Source organism: Heptranchias perlo, unplaced genomic scaffold (genome assembly GCF_035084215.1).
Source record: "Heptranchias perlo isolate sHepPer1 unplaced genomic scaffold, sHepPer1.hap1 HAP1_SCAFFOLD_497, whole genome shotgun sequence".
Classification (NCBI taxonomy): domain Eukaryota; kingdom Metazoa; phylum Chordata; class Chondrichthyes; order Hexanchiformes; family Hexanchidae; genus Heptranchias; species Heptranchias perlo.
This window is the reverse complement of record NW_027139513.1, coordinates 1-26,375: the sequence shown is the minus strand read 5'-3', so window position 1 is coordinate 26,375 and position 26,375 is coordinate 1. Positions and strand designations below refer to the sequence as shown.

The 26,375-nt window shown below is 53.1% G+C and overlaps 1 protein-coding gene across 1 annotated transcript in view; it reads left to right on the top strand.

Moving 5' to 3' along the window:
• The window catches only part of ap4m1 (adaptor related protein complex 4 subunit mu 1), a gene marked incomplete at both ends in the record, with an annotated part of 168,781 nt that extends 142,967 nt beyond the window's left edge, over positions 1-25,814 (top strand). The window contains 3 exons of the mRNA XM_067979669.1: positions 9,563-9,616; positions 24,627-24,733; positions 25,723-25,814. Coding sequence (XP_067835770.1) covers positions 9,563-9,616; positions 24,627-24,733; positions 25,723-25,814 — 253 coding nt within the window. The remainder of the gene's footprint in view (positions 1-9,562; positions 9,617-24,626; positions 24,734-25,722) is intronic.
• Between the last annotated feature and the right edge of the window lie 561 nt (positions 25,815-26,375).

The following is a 26,375-nucleotide window of genomic DNA, read 5'->3' as shown; positions in this document are numbered from 1 at the left end:
CCCCAGTCCTGAATCTGTTAACGGGACTCTCTCCCTCCCCAGTCCTGAATCTGTTAACGGGACTCTCTCCCTCCCCAGTCCTGAATCTGTTAACGGGACTCTCTCCTTCCCCAGTCCTGAATCTTTGAACGGGACTCTCTCCTTCCTCATCCTGAATCTGTTAACGGGACTCTCTCCTTCCCCAGTCCTGAATCTGTTAACGGGACTCTCTCCTTCCTCATCCTGAATCTGTAAACGGGACTCTCTCCCTCCCCAGTCCTGAATCAGTTCACGGGACTCTCTCCTTCCCCAGTCCTGAATCTGTTAACGGGACTCTCTCCCTCCTCATCCTGAATCTGTTCACGGAGCTCTCTCCTTCCCCAGTCCTGAATCTGTTAACGGGACTCTCTCCCTCCCCAGTCCTGAATCTGTTAACGGGACTCTCTCCCTCCCCAGTCCTGAATCTGTTAACGGGACTCTCTCCCTCCCCAGTCCTGAATCTGTTAACGGGACTCTCTCCTTGCCCAGACCTGAATCTATTAACGGGACTCTCTCCTTCCTCATCCTGAATCTGTTAACGGGACTCTCTCCCTCCCCAGTCCTGAATCTGTTAACGGGACTCTCTCCTTCCTCATCCTGAATCTGTTAACGGGACTCTCTCCCTCCCCAGTCCTGAATCTGTTAACGGGACTCTCTCCTTCCCCAGTCCTGAATCTGTTAACGGGACTCTCTCCCTCCCTAGTCCTGAATCTGTTAACGGGACTCTCTCCTTCCTCATCCTGAATCTGTTAACGGGACTCTCTCCCTCCCCAGTCCTGAATCTGTTAACGGGACTCTCTCCCTCCCCAGTCCTGAATCTGTTAACGGAACTCTCTCCTTCCTCATCCTGAATCTGTAAACGGGACTCTCTCCTTCACCCTCCCCAGTCCTGAATCTGTTAACGGGACTCTCTCCCTCCCCAGTCCTGAATCTGTTAACGGGACTCTCTCCCTCCCCAGTCCTGAATCAGTTAACGGGACTCTCTCCTTCCCCAGTCCTGAATCTGTTAACGGGACTCTCTCCCTCCTCATCCTGAATCTGTTCACGGAGCTCTCTCCTTCCCCAGTCCTGAATCTGTTAACGGGACTCTCTCCCTCCCCAGTCCTGAATCTGTTAACGGGACTCTCTCCCTCCCCAGTCCTGAATCTGTTAACGGGACTCTCTCCCTCCCCAGTCCTGAATCTGTTAACGGGACTCTCTCCTTGCCCAGACCTGAATCTATTAACGGGACTCTCTCCCTCCCCAGTCCTGAATCTGTTAACGGGACTCTGTCCTTCCCCACTCCTGAATCTGTTAACGGGACTCTCTCCTTCCTCATCCTGAATCTGTTAACGGGACTCTCTCCCTCCCCAGTCCTGAATCTGTTAACGGGACTCTCTCCTTCCTCATCCTGAATCTGTTAACGGGACTCTCTCCCTCCCCAGTCCTGAATCTGTTAACGGGACTCTCTCCTTCCCCAGTCCTGAATCTGTTAACGGGACTCTCTCCCTCCCCAGTCTTGAATCTGTTAACGGGACTCTCTCCCTCCCCAGTCCTGAATCTGTTAACGGGACTCTCTCCCTCCCCAGTCCTGAATCTGTTAACGGGACTCTCTCCTTCCCCATTCCTGAATCTGTTAACGGGACTCTCTCCTTCCTCATCCTGAATCTGTTAACGGGACTCTCTCCCTCCCCAGTCCTGAATCTGTTAACGGGACTCTCTCCCTCCCCAGTCCTGAATCTGTTAACGGGACTCTCTCCCTCCCCAGTCCTGAATCTGTTCACGGGACTCTCTCCTTCCCCAGTCCTGAATCTGTTAACGGGACTCTCTCCTTCCCCAGTCCTGAATCTGTTAACGGGACTCTCTCCCTCCCCAGTCCTGAATCTGTTAACGGGACTCTCTCCTTCCCCAGTCCTGAATCTGTTAACGGGACTCTCTCCCTCCTCATCCTGAATCTGTTAACGGAGCTCTCTCCTTCCCCAGTCCTGAATCTGTTAACGGGACTCTCTCCCTCCCCAGTCCTGAATCTGTTAACGGGGCTCTCTCCTTCCTCATCCTGAATCTGTTAACGGGACTCTCTCCCTCCCCAGTCCTGAATCTGTTAACGGGACTCTCTCCTTCCTCATCCTGAATCTGTTGACGGGACTCTCTCCTTCCCCAGTCCTGAATCTGTTAACGGAACTCTCTCCTTCCTCATCCTGAATCTGTAAACGGGACTCTCTCCCTCCCCAGTCCTGAATCAGTTAACGGGACTCTCTCCTTCCCCAGTCCTGAATCTGTTAACGGGACTCTCTCCCTCCTCATCCTGAATCTGTTAACGGAGCTCTCTCCTTCCCCAGTCCTGAATCTGTTAACGGGACTCTCTCCCTCCCCAGTCCTGAATCTGTTAACGGGACTCTCTCCCTCCCCAGTCCTGAATCTGTTAACGGGACTCTCTCCCTCCCCAGTCCTAAACCTGTTAACGGGACTCTCTCCTTGCCCAGACTTGAATCTATTAACGGGACTCTCTCCCTCCCCAGTCCTGAATCTGTTAACGGGACTCTCTCCTTCCCCACTCCTGAATCTGTTAACGGGACTCTCTCCCTCCCCAGTCCTGAATCTGTTAACGGGACTCTCTCCCTCCTCATCCTGAATCTGTTAACGGGACTCTCTCCTTCCTCATCCTGAATCTGTTAACGGGACTCTCTCCCTCCCCAGTCCTGAATCTGTTAACGGGACTCTCTCCTTCCCCAGTCCTGAATCTGTTAACGGGACTCTCTCCCTCCCCAGTCCTGAATCTGTTAACGGGACTCTCTCCTTCCCCAGTCCTGAATCTGTTAACGGGACTCTCTCCTCCCCCAGTCCTGAATCTGTTAACGGGACTCTCTCCCTCCCCAGTCTTGAATCTGTTAACGGGACTCTCTCCCTCCCAGTCCTGAATCTGTTCACGGGACTCTCTCCCTCCCCAGTCCTGAATCTGTTAACGGGACTCTCTCCTTCCCCAGTCCTGAATCTGTTCACGGGACTCTCTCCCTCCCCAGTCCTGAATCTGTGAACGGGACTCTCTCCCTCCCCAGTCCTGAATCTGTTAACGGGACTCTCTCCCTCCCCAGTCCTGAATCTGTTAACGGGACTCTCTCCTTCCCCAGTCCTGAATCTGTTAACGGGACTCTCTCCCTCCCCAGTCCTGAATCTGTTAACGGAACTCTCTCCTTCCCCAGTCCTGAATCTGTTAACGGGACTCTCTCCCTCCTCATCCTGAATCTGTTAACGGAGCTCTCTCCTTCCCCAGTCCTGAATCTGTTAACGGGACTCTCTCCCTCCCCAGTCCTGAATCTGTTAACGGGGCTCTCTCCTTCCTCATCCTGAATCTGTAAACGGGACTCTCTCCCTCCCCAGTCCTGAATCTGTTAACGGAACTCTCTCCTTCCTCATCCTGAATCTGTAAACGGGACTCGCTCCTTCCCCAGTCCTGAATCTGTTAACTTGACTCTCTCCTTGCCCAGACCTGAATCTATTAACGGGACTCTCTCCCTCCCCAGTCCTGAATCTGTTAACGGGACTCTCTCCTTCCCCACTCCTGAATCTGTTAACGGGACTCTCTCCTTCCTCATCCTGAATCTGTTAACGGGACTCTCTCCCTCCCCAGTCCTGAATCTGTTAACGGGACTCTCTCCTTCCTCATCCTGAATCTGTGAACGGGACTCTCTCCCTCCCCAGTCCTGAATCTGTTAACGGGACTCTCTCCTTCCCCAGTCCTGAATCTGTTAACGGGACTCTCTCCTTCCTCATCCTGAATCTGTTAACGGGACTCTCTCCCTCCCCAGTCCTGAATCTGTTAACGGGACTCTCTCCCTCCCCAGTCTTGAATCTGTTAACGGGACTCTCTCCTTCCCCAGTCCTGAATCTGTTAACGGGACTCTCTCCCTCCCCAGTCCTGAATCTGTTAACGGGGCTCTCTCCTTCCTCATCCTGAATCTGTTAACGGGACTCTCTCCCTCCCCAGTCCTGAATCTGTTAACGGGACTCTCTCCTTCCTCATCCTGAATCTGTTAACGGGACTCTCTCCTTCCCCAGTCCTGAATCTGTTAACGGAACTCTCTCCTTCCTCATCCTGAATCTGTTAACGGGACTCTCTCCCTCCCCAGTCCTGAATCAGTTAACGGGACTCTCTCCTTCCCCAGTCCTGAATCTGTTAACGGGACTCTCTCCCTCCTCATCCTGAATCTGTTAACGGAGCTCTCTCCTTCCCCAGTCCTGAATCTGTTAACGGGACTCTCTCCCTCCCCAGTCCTGAATCTGTTAACGGGACTCTCTCCCTCCCCAGTCCTGAATCTGTTAACGGGACTCTCTCCCTCCCCAGTCCTAAATCTGTTAACGGGACTCTCTCCTTGCCCAGACTTGAATCTATTAACGGGACTCTCTCCCTCCCCAGTCCTGAATCTGTTCACGGGACTCTCTCCTTCCCCACTCCTGAATCTGTTCACGGGACTCTCTCCTTCCTCATCCTGAATCTGTTAACGGGACTCTCTCCCTCCCCAGTCCTGAATCTGTTAACGGGACTCTCTCCTTCCCCAGTCCTGAATCTGTTAACGGGACTCTCTCCCTCCCCAGTCCTGAATCTGTTAACCGGACTCTCTCCCTCCCCAGTCCTGAATCTGTTCACGGGACTCTCTCCCTCCCCAGTCCTGAATCTGTTAACGGGACTCTCTCCTTCCCCAGTCCTGAATCTGTTAACGGGACTCTCTCCTCCCCCAGTCCTGAATCTGTTAACGGGACTCTCTCCCTCCCCAGTCTTGAATCTGTTAACGGGACTCTCTCCCTCCCAGTCCTGAATCTGTTCACGGGACTCTCTCCCTCCCCAGTCCTGAATCTGTTAACGGGACTCTCTCCTTCCCCAGTCCTGAATCTGTTAACGGGACTCTCTCCCTCCCCAGTCCTGAATCTGTGAACGGGACTCTCTCCCTCCCCAGTCCTGAATCTGTTAACGGGACTCTCTCCCTCCCCAGTCCTGAATCTGTTAACGGGACTCTCTCCTTCCCCAGTCCTGAATCTGTTAACGGGACTCTCTCCCTCCTCATCCTGAATCTGTTAACGGGACTCTCTCCTTCCCCAGTCCTGAATCTGTTAACGGGACTCTCTCCCTCCCCAGTCCTGAATCTGTTAACGGGGCTCTCTCCTTCCTCATCCTGAATCTGTTAACGGGACTCTCTCCCTCCCCAGTCCTGAATCTGTTAACGGGACTCTCTCCTTCCCCAGTCCTGAATCTGTGAACGGGACTCTCTCCTTCCTCATCCTGAATCTGTTAACGGGACTCTCTCCCTCCCCAGTCCTGAATCTGTTAACGGGACTCTCTCCTTCCTCATCCTGAATCTGTTAACGGGACTCTCTCCCTCCCCAGTCCTGAATCTGTTAACGGGACTCGCTCCTTCCCCAGTCCTGAATCTGTTAACGGGACTCTCTCCCTCCTCATCCTGAATCTGTTAACGGAGCTCTCTCCTTCCCCAGTCCTGAATCTGTTAACGGGACTCTCTCCCTCCCCAGTCCTGAATCTGTTAACGGGACTCTCTCCCTCCCCAGTCCTGAATCTGTTAACGGGACTCTCTCCCTCCCCAGTCCTGAATCTGTTAACGGGACTCTCTCCCTCCCCAGTCCTGAATCTGTTAACGGGACTCTCTCCTTCCCCACTCCTGAATCTGTTAACGGGACTCTCTCCTTCCCCAGTCCTGAATCTGTTAACGGAGCTCCCTCCCTCCCCAGTCCTGAATCTGTTAAAGGCACTCTCTCCTTCCCCAGTCCTGAATCTGTTAACGGGACTCTCTCCTTCCCCAGTCCTGAATCTGTTAACGGGACTCTCTCCTTCCCCAGTCCTGAATCTGTTGACGGGACTCTCTCCATCCCCAGTCCTGAATCTGTAAACGGGACTCTCTCCTTCCCCAGTCCTGAATCTGTTAACGGAGCTCTCTCCTTCCCCAGTCCTGAATCTGTTAACGGAGCTCTCTCCTTCCCCAGTCCTGAATCTGTTAACGGGACTCTCTCCTTCCTCATCCTGAATCTGTTAACGGGACTCTCTCCTTCCTCATCCTGAATCTGTTAACGGGACTCTCTCCCTCCCCAGTCCTGAATCTGTTAACGGGACTCTCTCCTTCCTCATCCTGAATCTGTTAACGGAACTCTCTCCCTCCCCAGTCCTGAATCTGTTAACGGGACTCTCTCCCTCCCCAGTCCTGAATCTGTTGACGGGACTCTCTCCTTCCTCATCCTGAATCTGTTAACGGGACTCTCTCCCTCCCCAGTCCTGAATCTGTTAACGGGACTCTCTCCTTCCCCAGTCCTGAATCTGTTAACGGGACTCTCTCCTCCCCCAGTCCTGAATCTGTTAACGGGACTCTCTCCCTCCCCAGTCTTGAATCTGTTAACGGGACTCTCTCCCTCCCAGTCCTGAATCTGTTCACGGGACTCTCTCCCTCCCCAGTCCTGAATCTGTTAACGGGACTCTCTCCTTCCCCAGTCCTGAATCTGTTAACGGGACTCTCTCCCTCCCCAGTCCTGAATCTGTTCACGGGACTCTCTCCCTCCCCAGTCCTGAATCTGTTAACGGGACTCTCTCCCTCCCCAGTCCTGAATCTGTTAACGGGACTCTCTCCTTCCCCAGTCCTGAATCTGTTAACGGGACTCACTCCCTCCCCAGTCCTGAATCTGTTAACGGGACTCTCTCCCTCCTCATCCTGAATCTGTTAACGGGACTCTCTCCCTCCTCATCCTGAATCTGTTAACGGAGCTCTCTCCTTCCCCAGTCCTGAATCTGTTAACGGGACTCTCTCCCTCCCCAGTCCTGAATCTGTTAACGGGACTCTCTCCCTCCCCAGTCCTGAATCTGTTAACGGGACTCTCTCCTTCCTCATCCTGAATCTGTTAACGGGACTCTCTCCCTCCCCAGTCCTGAATCTGTTAACGGGACTCTCTCCTTCCTCATCCTGAATCTGTTAACGGGACTCTCTCCCTCCCCAGTCCTGAATCTGTTAACGGGACTCTCTCCCTCCCCAGTCCTGAATCTGTTAACGGAACTCTCTCCTTCCTCATCCTGAATCTGTAAACGGGACTCTCTCCCTCCCCAGTCCTGAATCAGTTAACGGGACTCGCTCCTTCCCCAGTCCTGAATCTGTTAACGGGACTCTCTCCCTCCTCATCCTGAATCTGTTAACGGAGCTCTCTCCTTCCCCAGTCCTGAATCTGTTAACGGGACTCTCTCCCTCCCCAGTCCTGAATCTGTTAACGGGACTCTCTCCCTCCCCAGTCCTGAATCTGTTAACGGGACTCTCTCCCTCCCCAGTCCTGAATCTGTTAACGGGACTCTCTCCTTGCCCAGACCTGAATCTATTAACGGGACTCTCTCCCTCCCCAGTCCTGAATCTGTTAACGGGACTCTCTCCTTCCCCACTCCTGAATCTGTTAACGGGACTCTCTCCTTCCCCAGTCCTGAATCTGTTAACGGAGCTCCCTCCCTCCCCAGTCCTGAATCTGTTAAAGGCACTCTCTCCTTCCCCAGTCCTGAATCTGTTAACGGGACTCTCTCCTTCCCCAGTCCTGAATCTGTTAACGGGACTCTCTCCTTCCCCAGTCCTGAATCTGTTGACGGGACTCTCTCCATCCCCAGTCCTGAATCTGTAAACGGGACTCTCTCCTTCCCCAGTCCTGAATCTGTTAACGGAGCTCTCTCCTTCCCCAGTCCTGAATCTGTTAACGGGACTCTCTCCTTCCTCATCCTGAATCTGTTAACGGGACTCTCTCCTTCCTCATCCTGAATCTGTTAACGGGACTCTCTCCCTCCCCAGTCCTGAATCTGTTAACGGGACTCTCTCCTTCCTCATCCTGAATCTGTTAACGGAACTCTCTCCCTCCCCAGTCCTGAATCTGTTAACGGGACTCTCTCCCTCCCCAGTCCTGAATCTGTTGACGGGACTCTCTCCTTCCTCATCCTGAATCTGTTAACGGGACTCTCTCCCTCCCCAGTCCTGAATCTGTTAACGGGACTCTCTCCTTCCCCAGTCCTGAATCTGTTAACGGGACTCTCTCCTTCCCCAGTCCTGAATCTGTTAACGGAGCTCTCTCCCTCCCCAGTCCTGAATCTGTTAACGGGACTCTCTCCCTCCCCAGTCCTGAATCTGTTAACGGGACTCTCTCCCTCCCCAGTCCTGAATCTGTTAACGGGGCTCTCTCCCTCCCTAGTCCTGAATCTGTTAACGGGACTCTCTCCCTCCCCAGTCCTGAATCTGTTAACGGGACTCTCTCCCTCCCCAGTCCTGAATCTGTTAACGGGACTCTCTCCTTCCCCATTCCTGAATCTGTTAACGGGACTCTCTCCTTCCTCATCCTGAATCTGTTAACGGGACTCTCTCCTTCCTCATCCTGAATCTGTTAACGGGACTCTCTCCTTCCTCATCCTGAATCTGTTAACGGGACTCTCTCCCTCCCCAGTCCTGAATCTGTTAACGGGACTCTCTCCCTCCCCAGTCCTGAATCTGTTAACGGAGCTCTCTCGCTCCCCAGTCCTGAATCTGTTAACGGGACTCTCTCCTTACTCATCCTGAATCTGTTAACGGGTCTCTCTCCCTCCCCAGTCCTGAATCTGTTAACGGGACTCTCTCCCTCCCCAGTCCTGAATCTGTTAACGGGACTCTCTCCCTCCCCAGTCCTGAATCTGTTAACGGGACTCTCTCCCTCCCCAGTCCTGAATCTGTTAACGGGACTCTCTCCTTCCCCAGTCCTGAATCTGTTAACGGGACTCTCTCCCTCCCCAGTCCTGAATCTGTTAACGGGTCTCTCTCCCTTCCCAGTCCTGAATCTGTTAACGGGACTCTCTCCTTCCCCAGTCCTGAATCTGTTAACTGGACTCTCTCCCTCCCCAGTCCTAAATCTGTTAACGGGGCTCTCTCCCTCCCCAGTCCTGAATCTGTTAACGGGACTCTCTCCCTCCCCAGTCCTGAATCTGTTAACGGGACTCTCTCCCTCCCCAGTCCTGAATCTGTTAACGGGACTCTCTCCCTCCCCAGTCCTGAATCTGTTAACGGGACTCTCTCCTTCCCCAGTCCTGAATCTGTTAACGGAGCTCTCTCCCTCCCCAGTCCTGAATCTGTTAACGGGACTCTCTCCTTCCCCAGTCCTGAATCTGTTAACGGGACTCTCTCCGTCCCCAGTCCTGAATCTGTTAACGGAGCTCTCTCCCTCCCCAGTCCTGAATCTGTTAACGGGACTCTCTCCCTCCCCAGTCCTGAATCTGTTAACGGGTCTCTCTCCCTTCCCAGTCCTGAATCTGTTAACTGGACTCTCTCCCTCCCCAGTCCTGAATCTGTTAACGGGACTCTCTCCCTCCCCAGTCCTGAATCTGTTAACGGGACTCTCTCCCTCCCCAGTCCTGAATCTGTTAACGGGACTCTCTCCTTCACCCTCCTCAGTCCTGAATCTGTTAACTTTGCTGACACTGGATCCTGTCACGGAATGTTAAAGTATGGTTTTCTATTGCATGTGTAATATCACAGGTTGCTCTACTCCCTCACATTATCTCTCTTGTTTTCTCTCCCTTCAGAGATCAGAATTGGGTTGAATGAGGAGTTCAGTGTTGGAAAAGCTGAGATACGAGGTGAGGGGCGTAGATATCGGGAAATATAATGGGAGGGACGTAGATATCGGGAAATACAAATGGAGGGGCACGGAGATACAGGGAAATACAAGGGGAGGGGTGTTGATCTAGGGAAATACAAGGGGAGGGGTGTAGATATAGGGAAATACAAATGGAGGGGCACGGAGATACAGGGAAATACAAGGGGAGGGGTGTTGATCTAGGGAAATACAAGGGGAGGGGTGTAGATATAGGGAAATACAAGGGGAGGGGTGTAGATATCGGGAAATACAAATGGAGGGGCACGGAGATACAGGGAAATACAAGGGGAGGGGTGTTGATCTAGGGAAATACAAGGGGAGGGGTGTAGATATAGGGAAATACAAATGGAGGGGCACGGAGATACAGGGAAATACAAGGGGAGGGGTGTAGATATAGGGAAATACAAGGGGAGAGGCGTAGATATAGGGAAATACAAGGGGAGGGGCGTAGATATAGGGAAATACAAGGAGAGGGGCGGAGATCTAGGGAAATACAAGGGGAGGGGTGTAGATATAGGGAAATACAAGGGGAGGGGCACGGAGATACAGGGAAATACAAGGGGAGGGGTATTGATCTAGGGAAATACAAGGGGAGGGGTGTAGATATAGGGAAATACAAGGGGAGGGGTGTAGATATAGGGAAATACAAGGGGAGGGGTGTAGATATAGGGAAATACAAGGGGAGGGGTGTAGATATAGGGAAATACAAGGGGAGGGGTGTTGCTCCAGGGAAATACAAGGGGAGGGGTGTAGATTTCGGGAAATACAAGGGGAGGGGCGTAGAGATAGGGAAATACAAGGGGAGGGGCGTAGATATAGGGAAATACAAGGAGAGGGGTGGAGATCTAGGGAAATACAAGGGGAGGGGTGTAGATAGAGGGAAATTACAAGGGGAGGGGCACGGAGATACTGGGAAATACAAGGAGAGGGGTGTTGATCTAGGGAAATACAAGGGGAGGGGTGTAGATATAGGGAAATACAAGGGGAGGGGCACGGACATATAGGGAAATACAAGGGGAGGGACGTAGATATTGGGAAATACAAGGAGAGGGGCGTAGAGATAGGGAAATACAATGGGAGGGGCGTAGATCTAGGGAAATACAAGGGGAGGGGCGTAGATATCGGGAAATACAAGGGGAGGGGCGTAGATATAGGGAAATGCAAGGGGAGGGGCGTAGATATAGGGAAATACAAGGGGAGGGGCGTAGATTTCGGGAAATACAACGGGAGGGACGTAGATATAGGGAAATACAAGGGGTGGGGCGTAGATATAGGGAAATACAAGGGGAGGGGCATAGATATAGGGAAATACAAGGGGAGGGGCGTAGATATAAGGAAATACAAGGGGAGGGGCGTAGAGATAGCGAAATACAAGGGGAGGGGCCGAGATATAGGGAAATACAAGGGGAGGGGCGTATATGTAGGGAAATACAAGGGGAGGGGCACGGAGATATCGGGAAATACAAGGGGAGTGGCGTCGATATAGGGAAATACAAGGGGAGGGGCACGGAGATATACAGAAATACAAGGGGAGGGGCGTTGATACACAGAAATACAAGGGGAGGGGCGTAGATATGGGGAAATACAAGGGGAGGGACGTAGATATAGGGAAATACAAAGGGAGGGGCGTAGATATAGGGAAATACAAGGGGAGAGACGTAGATATAGGGAAATACAAGGGGAGGGACGTAGATATAGGGAAATACAAGGGGAGGGACGTAGATATAGGGAAATACAAGGGGAGGGGCGTAGATATAGGGAAATACAAGGGGAGAGGCGTAGATATAGGGAAATACAAGGGGAGGGACGTAGATATAGGGAAATACAAGGGGAGAGGCGTAGATATAGGGAAATACAAGGGGAGGGACGTAGATATAGGGAAATACAAGGGGAGGGGCGTAGATATAGGGAAATACAAGGGGAGGGGCGTAGATATAGGGAAATACAACGGGAGGGACGTAGATATAGGGAAATACAAGGGGTGGGGCGTAGATATAGGGAAATACAAGGGGAGGGGCATAGATATAGGGAAATACAAGGGGAGGGGCGTAGATATAAGGAAATACAAGGGGAGGGGCGTAGAGATAGCGAAATACAAGGGGAGGGGCCGAGATATAGGGAAATACAAGGGGAGGGGCGTATATGTAGGGAAATACAAGGGGAGGGGCACGGAGATATCGGGAAATACAAGGGGAGTGGCGTCGATATAGGGAAATACAAGGGGAGGGGCACGGAGATATACAGAAATACAAGGGGAGGGGCGTTGATACACAGAAATACAAGGGGAGGGGCGTAGATATGGGGAAATACAAGGGGAGGGACGTAGATATAGGGAAATACAAAGGGAGGGGCGTAGATATAGGGAAATACAAGGGGAGAGACGTAGATATAGGGAAATACAAGGGGAGGGACGTAGATATAGGGAAATACAAGGGGAGGGACGTAGATATAGGGAAATACAAGGGGAGGGGCGTAGATATAGGGAAATACAAGGGGAGAGGCGTAGATATAGGGAAATACAAGGGGAGGGACGTAGATATAGGGAAATACAAGGGGAGAGGCGTAGATATAGGGAAATACAAGGGGAGGGACGTAGATATAGGGAAATACAAGGGGAGGGACGTAGATATAGGGAAATACAAGGGGAGGGGCGTAGATATAGGGAAATACAAGGGGAGAGGCGTAGATATAGGGAAATACAAGGGGAGGGACGTAGATATAGGGAAATACAAGGGGAGAGGCGTAGATATAGGGAACTACAAGGGGAGGGACGTAGATATAGGGAAATATAAGGGGAGGGGCATAGATATTGGGAAATACAAGGGGAGGGATGGAGATATAGGGAAATACAAGGGGAGAGGCGTAGATATAGGGAAATACAAGGGGAGGGACGCAGATATAGGGAAATACAAGGGGAGGGGCGTAGATACAGGGAAATACAAGGGGAGAGGCGTAGATATAGGGAAATACAAGGGGCGGGGCGTAGATATAGGGAAATACAAGGGGCGGGGCACGGAGATATGGGGAAATACAAGGGGAGGGGCGTAGATATAGGGAAATATAAGGGGAGGGGCATAGATATTGGGAAATACAAGGGGAGTGACGTAGATATAGGGAAATACAAGGGGAGGGACGTAGATACAGGGAAATACAAGGGGAGGGACGTAGATATAGGGAAATACAAGGGGAGAGGCGTAGATTTTGGGAAATACAAGGGGCGGGGCACGGAGATATGGGGAAATACAAGGGGAGGGGCATAGATATTGGGAAATACAAGGGGAGGGACGTAGATATAGGGAAATACAAGGGGAGGGACGTAGATATAGGGAAACACAAGGGGAGGGGCACAGATATTGGGAAATACAAGGGGAGGGATGGAGATATAGGGAAATACAAGGGGAGGGGCGTAGATATAGGGAAATACAAGGGGAGGGACGTAGATATAGGGAAATACAAGGGGCGGGGCACGGAGATATGGGGAAATACAAGGGGAGGGGCGTAGATATAGGGAAATATAAGGGGAGGGGCATAGATATTGGGAAATACAAGGGGAGGGATGGAGATATGGGGAAATACAAGGGGAGGGGCATAGATATAGGGAAATACATGGGGAGGGGCGTCGATGTCGGGAAATACAATGGGAAGGGCGTAGATATAGGGAAATATAAGGGGGGGGCGTAGATGTAGGGAAATACAAGGGGAGGGTTGTAGATATAGGGAAATACAAGGGGAGGGGCACGGAGATACAGGGAAATACAAGGGGAGGGGCGTAGATTTCGGGAAATACAAGGGGAGAGGCGTAGATATAGGGAAATACAAGGGGAGGGGCGTCGATATAGGGAAATACAAGGGGAGGGGCACGGAGATACAGGGAAATACAAGGGGAGGGGCGTATATGTCGGGAAATACAAGGGGAGGGGCGTATATGTAGGGAAATACAAGGGGAGGGGCGTATATGTAGGGAAATACAAGGGGAGGGGCGTAGATATAGGGAAATACAAGGGGAGGGGCACGGAGATATACAGAAATACAAGGGGAGGGGCACGGAGATATAGGGAAAGACAAGGGGAGGGGCACGGAGATATACAGAAATACAAGGGGAGGGGCGTTGATATGCAGAAATACAAGGGGAGGGGCGTAGATATAGGGAAATACAAGGGGAGAGACGTAGATATAGGGAAATACAAGGGGAGGGACGTAGATATAGGGAAATACAAGGGGAGGGATGTAGATATCGGGAAATACAAGGGGAGGGACGTAGATATAGGGAAATACAAGGGGAGGGGCGTAGATATATGGAAATACAAGGGGAGGGGCGTAGATTTTGGGAAATACAAGGGGAGGGGCGTAGATATCGGGAAATACAAGGGGAGAGGCGTAGATATAGGGAAATACAAGGGGAGGGACGTAGATATAGGGAAATACAAGGGGAGGGGCGTAGATATAGGGAAATACAAGGGGAGAGGCGTAGATATAGGGAAATACAAGGGGAGGGACGTAGATATCGGGAAATACAAGGGGAGAGGCGTAGATATAGGGAAATACAATGGGATGGACATAGATATTGGGAAATACAAGGGGAGGGGCGTAGATATAGGGAAATACAAGGGGCGGGGCACGGAGATATGGGGAAATACAAGGGGAGGGACGTAGATATAGGGAAATACAAGGGGAGAGGCGTAGATATTGGGAAATACAAGGGGAGGGACGTAGATAAAGGGAAATACAAGGGGAGGGACGTAGATATAGGGAAATACAAGGGGAGGGGCATAGATATTGGGAAATACAAGGGGAGGGATGGAGATATAGGGAAATACAAGCGGAGGGGCGTAGATATAGGGAAATACAAGGGGAGAGGCGTAGATATAGGGAAATACAAGGGGAGGGACGTAGATATAGGGAAATAGAAGGGGAGAGACGTAGATATAGGGAAATACAAGGGGAGGGACGTAGATATTGGGAAATACAAGGGGAGGGACGTAGATGTCGGGAAATACAATGGGAAGGGCGTAGATATAGGGAAATACAAGGGGAGGGTTGTAGATTTCGGGAAATACAAGGGGAGGGGCACGGAGACACAGGGAAATACAAGGGGAGGGGCGTAGATTTCGGGAAATACAAGGGGAGAGGCGTAGATATAGGGAAATACAAGGGGAGGGGCCGAGATATAGGGAAATACAAGGGGAGGGGCCGAGATATAGGGAAATACAAGGGGAGAGGCGTAGATATAGGGAAATACAAGGGGAGGGACGTAGATATCGGGAAATACAAGGGGAGAGGCGTAGATATAGGGAAATACAAGGGGAGGGATGTAGATATAGGGAAATACAAGGGGAGGGGCGTAGATATTGGGAAATACAAGGGGAGGGGCGTAGATATAGGGAAATACAAAGGGAGGGGCATAGATATAGGGAAATACATGGGGAGGGGCGTAGATGTCGGGAAATACAATGGGAAGGGCGTAGATATAGGGAAATACAAGGGGAGGGTTGTAGATTTCGGGAAATACAAGGGGAGGGGCACGGAGATACAGGGAAATACAAGGGGAGGGGCGTAGATTTCGGGAAATACAAGGGGAGAGGCGTAGATATAGGGAAATACAAGGGGAGGGGCCGAGATATAGGGAAATACAAGGGGAGGGGCCGAGATATAGGGAAATACAAGGGGAGAGGCGTAGATATAGGGAAATACAAGGGGAGGGACGTAGATATCGGGAAATACAAGGGGAGAGGCGTAGATATAGGGAAATACAAGGGGAGGGATGTAGATATAGGGAAATACAATGGGATGGACATAGATATTGGGAAATACAAGGGGAGGGGCGTAGATATAGGGAAATACAAGGGGCGGGGCACGGAGATATGGGGAAATACAAGGGGGGAGGGACGTAGATATAGGGAAATAGAAGGGGAGAGGCGTAGATATTGGGAAATACAAGGGGAGGGACGTCGATAAAGGGAAATACAAGGGGAGGGACGTAGATATAGGGAAATACAAGGGGAGGGGCATAGATATTGGGAAATACAAGGGGAGGGATGGAGATATAGGGAAATACAAGCGGAGGGGCGTAGATATAGGGAAATACAAGGGGAGAGGCGTAGATATAGGGAAATACAAGGGGAGGGACGTAGATATAGGGAAATAGAAGGGGAGAGACGTAGATATAGGGAAATACAAGGGGAGGGACGTAGATATTGGGAAATACAAGGGGAGGGACGTAGATATAGGGAAATACAAGGGGAGGGGCATAGATATTGGGAAATACAAGGGGAGAGGCGTAGATATAGGGAAATACAAGGGGAGGGACGTAGATATAGGGAAATACAAGGGGCGGGGCACGGAGATATGGGGAAATACAAGGGGAGGGGCGTAGATGTAGGGAAATATAAGGGGAGGGGCATAGATATTGGGAAATACAAGGGGAGGGACGTAGATATAGGGAAATATAAGGGGAGGGGCATAGATATTGGGAAATACAAGGGGAGGGATGGAGATATAGGGAAATACAAGGGGAGGGGCGTAGATATGGGGAAATACAAGGGGAGGGGCGTCGATAGAGGGAAATTCGGGGGAGAGGCGTAGATATAGGGAAGTACAAGGAGAGGGGTGTAGATACAGGGAAATACAAGGAGAGGGACATAGATATTGGGAAATACAAGGGGAGGGGCGTAGATATAGGGAAATACAAAGGGAGGGGCATAGATATAGGGAAATACATGGGGAGGGGCGTAGATGTCGGGAAATACAATGGGAAGGGCGTAGATATAGGGAAATATAAGGGGGGGGCGTAGATGTCGGGAAATACAAGGGGAGGGTTGTAGATTTCGGGAAATACAAGGGGAGGGGCACGGAGATACAGGGAAATACAAGGGGAGGGGCGGAGATTTCGGGAAATACAAGGGGAGAGGCGTAGATATAGGGAAATACAAGGGGAGGGGCCGAGATATAGGGAAATACAAGGGGAGGGGCCGAGATATAGGGAAATACAAGGGGAGGGGCGTCGATATAGGGAAATACAAGGGGAGGGGCCGAGATATAGGGAAATACAAGGGGGGGGCGTAGATATAGGGAAATACAAGGGGAGGGGCCGAGATATAGGGAAATACAAGGGGAGGGGCGTATATGTAGGGAAATACAAGGGGAGGGGCACGGAGATATAGGGAAAGACAAGGGGAGTGGCACGGAGATATAGGGAAATACAAGGGGAGGGGCGTCGATATGCAGAAATACAAGGGGAGGGGCGTAGATATGGGGAAATACAAGGGGAGGGACGTAGATATAGGGAAATACAAGAGGAGAGATGTAGATATCGGGAAATACAAGGGGAGGGGCAAGGAGATATAGGGAAATACAAGGGGAGGGGAGTGGATATCGGGAAATACAAGGGGAGGGGCGTAGATATATGGAAATACAAGGGGAGGGGCGTAGATTTTGGGAAATACAAGGGGAGGGGTGTCGATATCGGGAAATACAAGGGGAGAGGCGTAGATATAGTGAAATACAAGGGGAGGGACGTAGATATAGGGAAATACAAGGGGAGGGGCGTAGATATCGGGAAATACAATGGGAGAGGCGTAGATATAGGGAAATACAAGGGGAGGGACGTAGATTTCGGGAAATACAAGGGGAGAGGCGTAGATATAGGGAAATACAAGGGGAGGGACGTAGATATAGGGAAATACAAGGGGAGGGACATAGATATTGGGAAATACAAGGGGAGGGGCGTAGATATAGGGAAATACAAGGGGAGAGGCGTAGATATAGGGAAATACAAGGGGAGGGACGTAGATATAGGGAAATACAAGGGGAGGGACATAGATATTGGGAAATACAAGGGGTGGGGCGTAGATATAGGGAAATACAAGGGGAGGGGCGTAGATTTCGCGAAATACAAGGGGAGAGGCGTAGATATAGAGAAATACAAGGGGAGGGGCGTATATGTCGGGAAATACAAGGGGAGGGACATAGATATAGGGAAATACAAGGGGAGAGGCGTAGATATAGGGAAATACAAGGGGAGGGACGTAGATATAGGGAAATACAAGGGGAGGGGCGTAGATATAGGGAAATACAAGGGGAGGGGCACGGACATATGGGGAAATACAAGGGGAGGGGCGTAGATATAGGGAAATACAAGGGGAGAGGCGTAGATATAGGGAAATACAAGGGGAGGGACGTAGATATAGGGAAATACAAGGGGAGGGGCACGGAGATATGGGGAAATACAAGGGGAGGGGCGTAGATATAGGGAAATATAAGGGGAGGGGCATAGATATTGGGAAATACAAGGGGAGGGACGTAGATATAGGGAAATATAAGGGGAGGGGCATAGATATTGGGAAATACAAGGGGAGGGATGGAGATATAGGGAAATACAAGGGGAGGGGCGTAGATATGGGGAAATACAAGGGGAGGGGCGTCGATAGAGGGAAATTCGGGGGAGAGGCGTAGATATAGGGAAATACAAGGAGAGGGGTGCAGATACAGGGAAATACAAGGAGAGGGACATAGATATTGGGAAATACAAGGGGAGGGGCGTAGATATAGGGAAATACAAGGGGAGGGGCATAGATATAGGGAAATACAAGGGGAGGGGCGTCGATATCGGGAAATACAAGGGGAGGGGCCGAGATATAGGGAAATACAAGGGGGGGGGGCGTAGATATAGAGAAATACAAGGGGAGGGGCGTCGATATAGGGAAATACAAGGGGAGGGGCACGGAGATATAGGGAAAGACAAGGGGAGTGGCGTCGATATAGGGAAATACAAGGGGAGGGGCGTATATGTAGGGAAATACAAGGGGAGGGGCACGGAGATATACAGAAATACAAGGGGAGGGGCGTTGATATGCAGAAATACAAGGGGAGGGGCGTAGATATGGGGAAATACAAGGGGAGGGGCGTAGATATGGGGAAATACAAGGGGAGGGGCGTAGATATGGGGAAATACAAGGGGAGGGACGCAGATATAGGGAAATACAAGGGGAGGGACGTAGATATAGGGAAATACAAGGGGAGGGATGTAGATGTAGGGAAATACAAGGGGAGAGACGTAGATATAGGGAAATACAAGGGGAGAGACGTAGATATAGGGAAATACAAGGGGAGGGATGTAGATAAAGGGAAATACAAGGGGAGGGGAGTGGATATCGGGAAATACAAGGGGAGGGGCGTAGATATATGGAAATACAAGTGGAGGGGCGTAGATTTTGGGAAATACAAGGGGAGGGGCGTAGATATCGGGAAATACAAGGGGAGAGGCGTAGATATAGGGAATTACAAGGGGAGGGACATAGATATCGGGAAATACAAGGGGAGAGGCGTAGATATAGGGAAATACAAGGGGAGGGACGTAGATATAGGGAAATACAAGGGGAGAGGCGTAGATATAGGGAAATACAAGGGGAGGGATGTAGATATAGGGAAATACAAGGGGAGGGACGTAGATATAGGGAAATACAAGGGGAGGGGCGTAGATTTCGCGAAATACAAGGGGAGAGGCGTAGATATAGAGAAATACAAGGGGAGGGGCGTATATGTCGGGAAATACAAGGGGAGGGGCGTATATGTCGGGAAATACAAGGGGAGGGGCACGGAGATATAGGGAAATACAAGGGGAGGGGCGTAGATATAGGGAAATACAAGGGGAGGGGCGTCGATATAGGGAAATACAAGGGGAGGGGCACGGAGATATACAGAAATACAAGGGGAGGGGCGTAGATATGGGGAAATACAAGGGGAGGGGCGTAGATATAGGGAAATACAAGGGGAGGGGCGTAGATATAGGGAAATACAAGGGGAGGGGCGTAGATATAGGGAAATACAAGGGGAGGGGCGTAGATATGGGGAACAACAAGGGGCGGGGCACGGAGATATCGGGAAATACAAGGGGAGGGGCGTAGATATCGGGAAATACAAGGGGAGGGACATAGATATAGGGAAATACAAGGGGAGGGGCATAGATATAGGGAAATACAAGGGGAGGGGCATAGATATAGGGAAATACAAGGGGAGGGGCACGGAGATATAGGGAAATACAAGGGGAGGGGCACGGAGATATAGGGAAATACAAGGGGAGGGGCGTAGATATCGGGAAATACAAGGGGAGGGGCACGGAGATATACAGAAATACAAGGGGAGGGGCGTAGATATGGGGAAATACAAGGGGAGGGACGTAGATATAGGGAAATACAAGGTGAGGGGCGTCGATATAGGGAAATACAAGGGGAGGGGCGTAGATATAGGGAAATACAAGGGGAGGGGCGTAGATATGGGGAACTACAAGGGGCGGGGCACGGAGATATAGGGAAATACAAGGGGAGGGGCATAGATATAGGGAAATACAAGGGGAGGGGCATAGATATAGGGAAATACAAGGGGAGGGGCACGGAGATATAGGGAAATACAAGGGGAGGGGCGTAGATATAGGGAAATACAAGGGGAGGGGCGTAGATATAGGGAATTACAAGGGGAGGGGCCGAGATATAGGGAAATACAAGGGGAGAGGCGTAGATATCGGTAAATACAAGGGGAGAGGCGTAGATATAGGGAAATACAAGGGGAGGGACGTAGATATAGGGAAATACAAGGGGAGGGGCGTAGATTTCGCGAAATACAAGGGGAGAGGCGTAGATATAGAGAAATACAAGGGGAGGGGCGTATATGTCGGGAAATACAAGGGGAGGGGCGTATATGTAGGGAAATACAAGGGGAGGGGCGTATATGTAGGGAAATACAAGGGGAGGGGCACGGAGATATAGGGAAATACAAGGGGAGGGGCGTAGATATAGGGAAATACAAGGGGAGGGGCATAGATATGGGGAAATACAAGGGGAGGGGCGTAGATATAGGGAAATACAAGGGGAGGGGCGTAGATATAGGGAATTACAAGGGGAGGGGCCGAGATATAGGGAAATACAAGGGGAGAGGCGTAGATATCGGTAAATACAAGGGGAGAGGCGTAGATATAGGGAAATACAAGGGGAGGGACGTAGATATAGGGAAATACAAGGGGAGGGGCGTAGATTTCGCGAAATACAAGGGGAGAGGCGTAGATATAGAGAAATACAAGGGGAGGGGCGTATATGTCGGGAAATACAAGGGGAGGGGCGTATATGTAGGGAAATACAAGGGGAGGGGCGTATATGTAGGGAAATACAAGGGGAGGGGCACGGAGATATAGGGAAATACAAGGGGAGGGGCGTAGATATAGGGAAATACAAGGGGAGGGGTGTCGATATAGGGAAATACAAGGGGAGGGGCACGGAGATATACAGAAATACAAGGGGAGGGGTGTAGATATGGGGAAATACAAGGGGAGGGGCCGAGATATAGGGAAATACAAGGGGAGGGGCGTAGATATAGGGAAATACAAGGGGAGGGGCGTAGATGTAGGGAAATACAAGGGGAGGGACATAGATATAGGGAAATACAAGGGGAGGGGCACGGAGATATCGGGAAATACAAGGGGAGGGGCACGGAGATATAGGGAAATACAAGGGGAGGGACATAGATATAGGGAAATACAAGGGGAGGGGCACGGAGATATACAGAAATACAAGGGGAGGGGCGTAGATATGGGGAAATACAAGGGGAGGGACGTAGATATAGGGAAATACAAGGGGAGGGGCGTAGATATAGGGAAATACAAGGGGAGGGGCGTAGATATAGGGAAATACAAGGGGAGGGGCACGGAGATATAGGGAATTACAAGGGGAGGGGCGTAGATGTAGGGAATTACAAGGGGAGGGGCATAGATATGGGGAACTACAAGGGGCGGGGCACGGAGATATAGGGAAATACAAGGGGAGGGGCACGGAGATATACAGAAATAGAAGGGGAGGGGCGTAGATATAGCGAAATACAAGGGGAGGGGCATAGATATACAGAAATACAAGAGGAGGGGCGTAGATATGGGGAAATACAAGGGGAGGGGCGTAGATATACAGAAATACAAGGGGAGGGGCGTAGATATACGGAAATACAAGGGGAGGGGTGTAGATATACAGAAATACAAGGGGAGGGGCGTAGATATACGGAAATACAAGGGGAGGGGCGTAGATATACGGAAATACAAGGGGAGGGGTGTAGATATACAGAAATAGAAGGGGAGGGGCGTAGATATAGGGAAATACAAGGGGAGGGGCACGGAGATATACAGAAATACTTGGGGAGGGGCGTAGATATAGCGAAATACAAGGGGAGGGGCATAGATATACAGTAATACAAGGGGAGAGGCGTAGATATAGGGAAATACAAGGGGAGGGGCGTGGATATAGCGAAATACAAGGGGAGGGGCATAGATATACAGTAATACAAGGGGAGGGGCGTAGATATACAGTAATACACGGGGAGAGGCGTAGATATAGGGAAATACAAGGGGAGGGGCGTAGATATACAGAAATACAAGAGGAGGGGCGTAGATATGGGGAAATACAAGGGGTGGGGCGTCGATATAGGGAAATACAAGGGGAGGGGCATAGATATAGGGAAATACAAGGGGAGGGGCGTAGATATGGGGAAATACAAGGGGAGGGGCGTAGATGTACGGAAATACAAGGGGAGGGGCGTTGATGTAGGGAAATACAAGGAGAGGGGCGTGGGGATACGGGATTGGACGAGAGACAGGGGAAGGACGGGGGAGGGGGAACGTGGAGGTATACTGGGATACATGGCCTTGGACGGGGTGCAGAACAGATTCACCAGAATGATCCCGGGACTTAAAGGGTTAATCTCTGAGGCCGGGTTGCACAGACCAGGCTTGTGTTCCCTCGAGTATCGAAGATTCAGGGGTGGTCTCATCGAGGTGTTTAATATCATTGAAGGATTTGATGGGGTCGATAGAAACTATTTCCTCTGGTGGGGGGAGTCCAGAACAAGGGGGCATAACCTTAAAATGAGAGCCAGGCCGTTCAGGGTGATTGGGGGGTGATGGGGAGATCCGGGGGGAGTGATGGGGGGATCGGGGGGAGTGATGGGGGATCGGGGGGAGTGATGGGGGATCGGGGGGGGGGAGTGATGGGGAGATCGGGGGGCGATGGGGGATCGGGGGGCGATGGGGAGATCGGGGGGAGTGATGGGAGATCGGGGGGAGTGATGGGGGATCGGGGGGGCGATGGGGGATCGGGGGGCGATGGGGAGATCGGGGGGAGTGATGGGGGATCGGGGGGAGTGATGGGGGATCGGGGGGGCGATGGGGGATCGGGGGGCGATGGGGAGATCGGGGGGAGTGATGGGGGATCGGGGGGCGATGGGGAGATCGGGGGGAGTGATGGGGGATCGGGGGGGGCGATGGGGAGATCGGGGGGAGTGATGGGGGATCGGGGGGAGTGATGGGGGATCGGGGGGCGATGGGGAGATCGGGGGGGGCGATGAGGGATCGGGGGGAGTGATGGGGGATCGGGGGGAGTGATGGGGGATCGGGGGGAGTGATGGGGGATTGGGGGGCGATGGGGAGATCGGGGGGCGATGGGGAGATCGGGGGGAGTGATGGGGGATCGGGGGGAGTGATGGGGGATCGGGGGGAGTGATGGGGGATCGGGGGGCGATGGGGAGATCGGGGGGGGCGATGGGGGATCGGGGGGCGATGGGGAGATCGGGGGGAGTGATGGGGGATCGGGGGAGTGATGGGGGATCGGGGGAGTGATGGGGGATCGGGGGGCGATGGGGAGATCGGGGGGAGTGATGGGGGATCGGGGGGCGATGGGGAGATCGGGGGGAGTGATGGGGGATCGGGGGAGTGATGGGGGATCGGGGGGCGATGGGGAGATCGGGGGGAGTGATGGGGGATCGGGGGGCGATGGGGAGATCGGGGGGAGTGATGGAGGATCGGGGGCCGATGGGGAGATCGGGGGGAGTGATGGGGGATCGGGGGGCGATGGGGAGATCGGGGGGAGTGATGGAGGATCGGGGGGAGTGATGGGGGATCGGGGGGCGATGGGGGTATCGGGGGGAGTGATGGAGGATCGGGGGGTGATGGGGAGATATGGGGGGTGATGGGGGTATCGGGGGGAGTGATGGGGGATCGGGGGCCGATGGGGAGATCGGGGGGAGTGATGGGGGATCGGGGGGCGATGGGGAGATCGGGGGGAGTGATGGGGGATCGGGGGGAGTGATGGGGGATCGGGGGCGATGCGGGGATCGGGGGGAGTGATGGGGGATCGGGGGGCGATGGGGGATCGGGGGGAGTGATGGGGGATCGGGGGGAGTGATGGGGGATCGGGGGGCGATGGGGAGATCGGGGGGAGTGATGGGGGATCGGGGGGAGTGATGGGGGATCGGGGGGCGATGGGGAGATCGGGGGGCGATGGGGAGATCGGGGGGAGTGATGGGGGATCGGGGGGAGTGATGGGGAGATCGGGGGATGGGGAGATCGGGGGCGATGGGGGATCGGGGGGTGATGGGGAGATCGGGGGGGCGATGGGGGATCGGGGGGAGTGATGGGGGATCCGGGGGTGATGGGGAGATCGGGGGATGGGGAGATCGGGGGCGATGGGGGATCGGGGGGTGATGGGGGATCGGGGGGCGATGGGGGATCGGGGGGAGTGATGGGGATGTCGGGGGGAGTGATGGGGATGTCGGAGGGAACGGGGGGAGTGATGGGGATGTCGGGGGGAGTGATGGGGATGTCGGGGGGAGTGATGGGGATGTCGGGGGGGAGTGATGGGGATGTCGGGGGGAGTGATGGGGATGTCGGGGGGAGTGATGGGGATGTCGGGGGGAGTGATGGGGATGTCGGGGGGAGTGATGGGGATGTCGGGGGGGAGTGATGGGGATGTCGGGGGGAGTGATGGGGATGTCGGGGGGAGTGATGGGGATGTCGGGGGGAGTGATGAGGATGTCGGGGGGGAGTGATGGGGATGTCGGGGGGGAGTGATGGGGATGTCGGGGGGAGTGATGGGGATGTCGGGGGGAGTGATGGGGATGTCGGGGGGGAGTGATGGGGATGTCGGGGGGAGTGCTGTCTCTCAGTCCACCCTCTGCCGTTTCAGGATACGGGGCTGTGGTGAAGGTTGATGAGTGCAGCTTTCATCACTCCGTCAAACTCAACCAGTTTGAGAGCAACAGAATCCTCAGAGTCATCCCTCCCCAGGGAGAGGTAAATAATCAACCCCCACCTCAACTCCGTCTCCCCCTCTCTCTCTCTCTTACCCCCACACCGTGTCCTTTCCCCCCCCATGCCCCCCTTTCCCTCCCCCCCACGACCCCATTCCCCTCCCACGCCCCCTCTCCTCCCCCCACGCCCCCCTTTCCCTCCCCCCACGACCCCATTCCCCTCCCACGCCCCCTCTCCTCCCCCCATGCCCCCTTCCCCCCAACGCCCCCTTTCCCCCCCCCACATGCTCTTTCCTCCCCCCATGCCCCCTTCCCCCCCATGCCCCCTTTCCCTCCCCCCACGCGCTCTTTCCTCCCCCCATGCCCCCTTCCCCCCCACGCCCCCTTGCCTCCCCCCACGGCCCCTTCCCCCCCATGCCCTCTTTCCTCCCCCCCACGCCCCCTTTCCTCCCCCCCACGCCCCCTTGCCTCCCCCCATGGCCCCTTCCCCCACGCCCCCTTCCCCTCCCCCACGCCCCCTTCCCCCCACGCCCCCTTGCCTCCCCCCATGGCCCCTTCCCCCACGCCCTCTTTCCTCCCCCCACTCCCCCTTTCCCTCCTCCACGCCCCCTTTCCCTCCCCCACGCCCCCTTCCCCCCACGCCCCCATTCCTCCCCCGACACCCCCTTTCCTCCCCCCATGCCCCCCTTCCCTCCCCCTCTCACACTGTGTGATACTCACTGTCCTTTCCTCCCCTCCACTCCCCCTATCCCTCTCTCTTACTCCCTCCCCCTCTCACACTGTGTGATACTCACTGTCCTTTCCTCCCCTCCACTCCCCCTCTCCCTCTCTCTTACTCCCTCCCCCTCTCACACTGTGTGATACTCACTGTCCTTTCCTCCCCTCCACTCCCCCTATCCCTCTCTCTTACTCCCTCCCCCTCTCACACTGTGTGATACTCACTGTCCTTTCCTCCCCTCCACTCCCCCTATCCCTCTCTCTTACTCCCTCCCCCTCTCACACTGTGTGATACTCACTGTGCTTTCCCTCTAGATGACCCTAATGCAGTACCAGTTATCTGACGATCTGCCAGCCTTGCTCCCATTCCGACTCTTCCCCACTGTGGACAAGGACACAGAGAGCAAGTAAGAAACTTTATTCAACTCCCTCCCCCCCACCATAACAAGGTTAGTCAGAAGAAGGGTGGGGCCAATTACAGACAAGAAAGGAGATCTTCTTGTGGAGGCAGAGGACAGGCTGAGGCGGTAAATGAAAACTTCATACCGTCTTCACCAGAGAAGAGGATGCTGCCAACGTCGCAGTAAAGGAGGAGGTAGTCGCGAGATTGGAGAGGATAAAAATAGATAAAGAGGAGGGACTTAAAAGATTGGCAGTACTCAAAGTAGAAAAGTCACCCGGTCCGGATGGGATGCGTCCTGGGTTACTGAGGGAAGGGTGGAAATTGCGGAGGCTCTGGCCACAATCTTCCAATCCTCCTCAGATATGGGGACGGTGCCAGAGGACTGGAGGATTGAAAATGTCACACCCCTGTTCAAAAAAGGGGAGAGGGATAAACCCGGCAATTACAGGCCAGTCAGCCTAACGTCGGTGGTGGGAAAACTTTGAGACAATAATCCGGGACAAAATTAATTGATACTTGGGAAAGTCTGGGCTCATTAATGAAAGTCAACACGGATTTGTTAAAA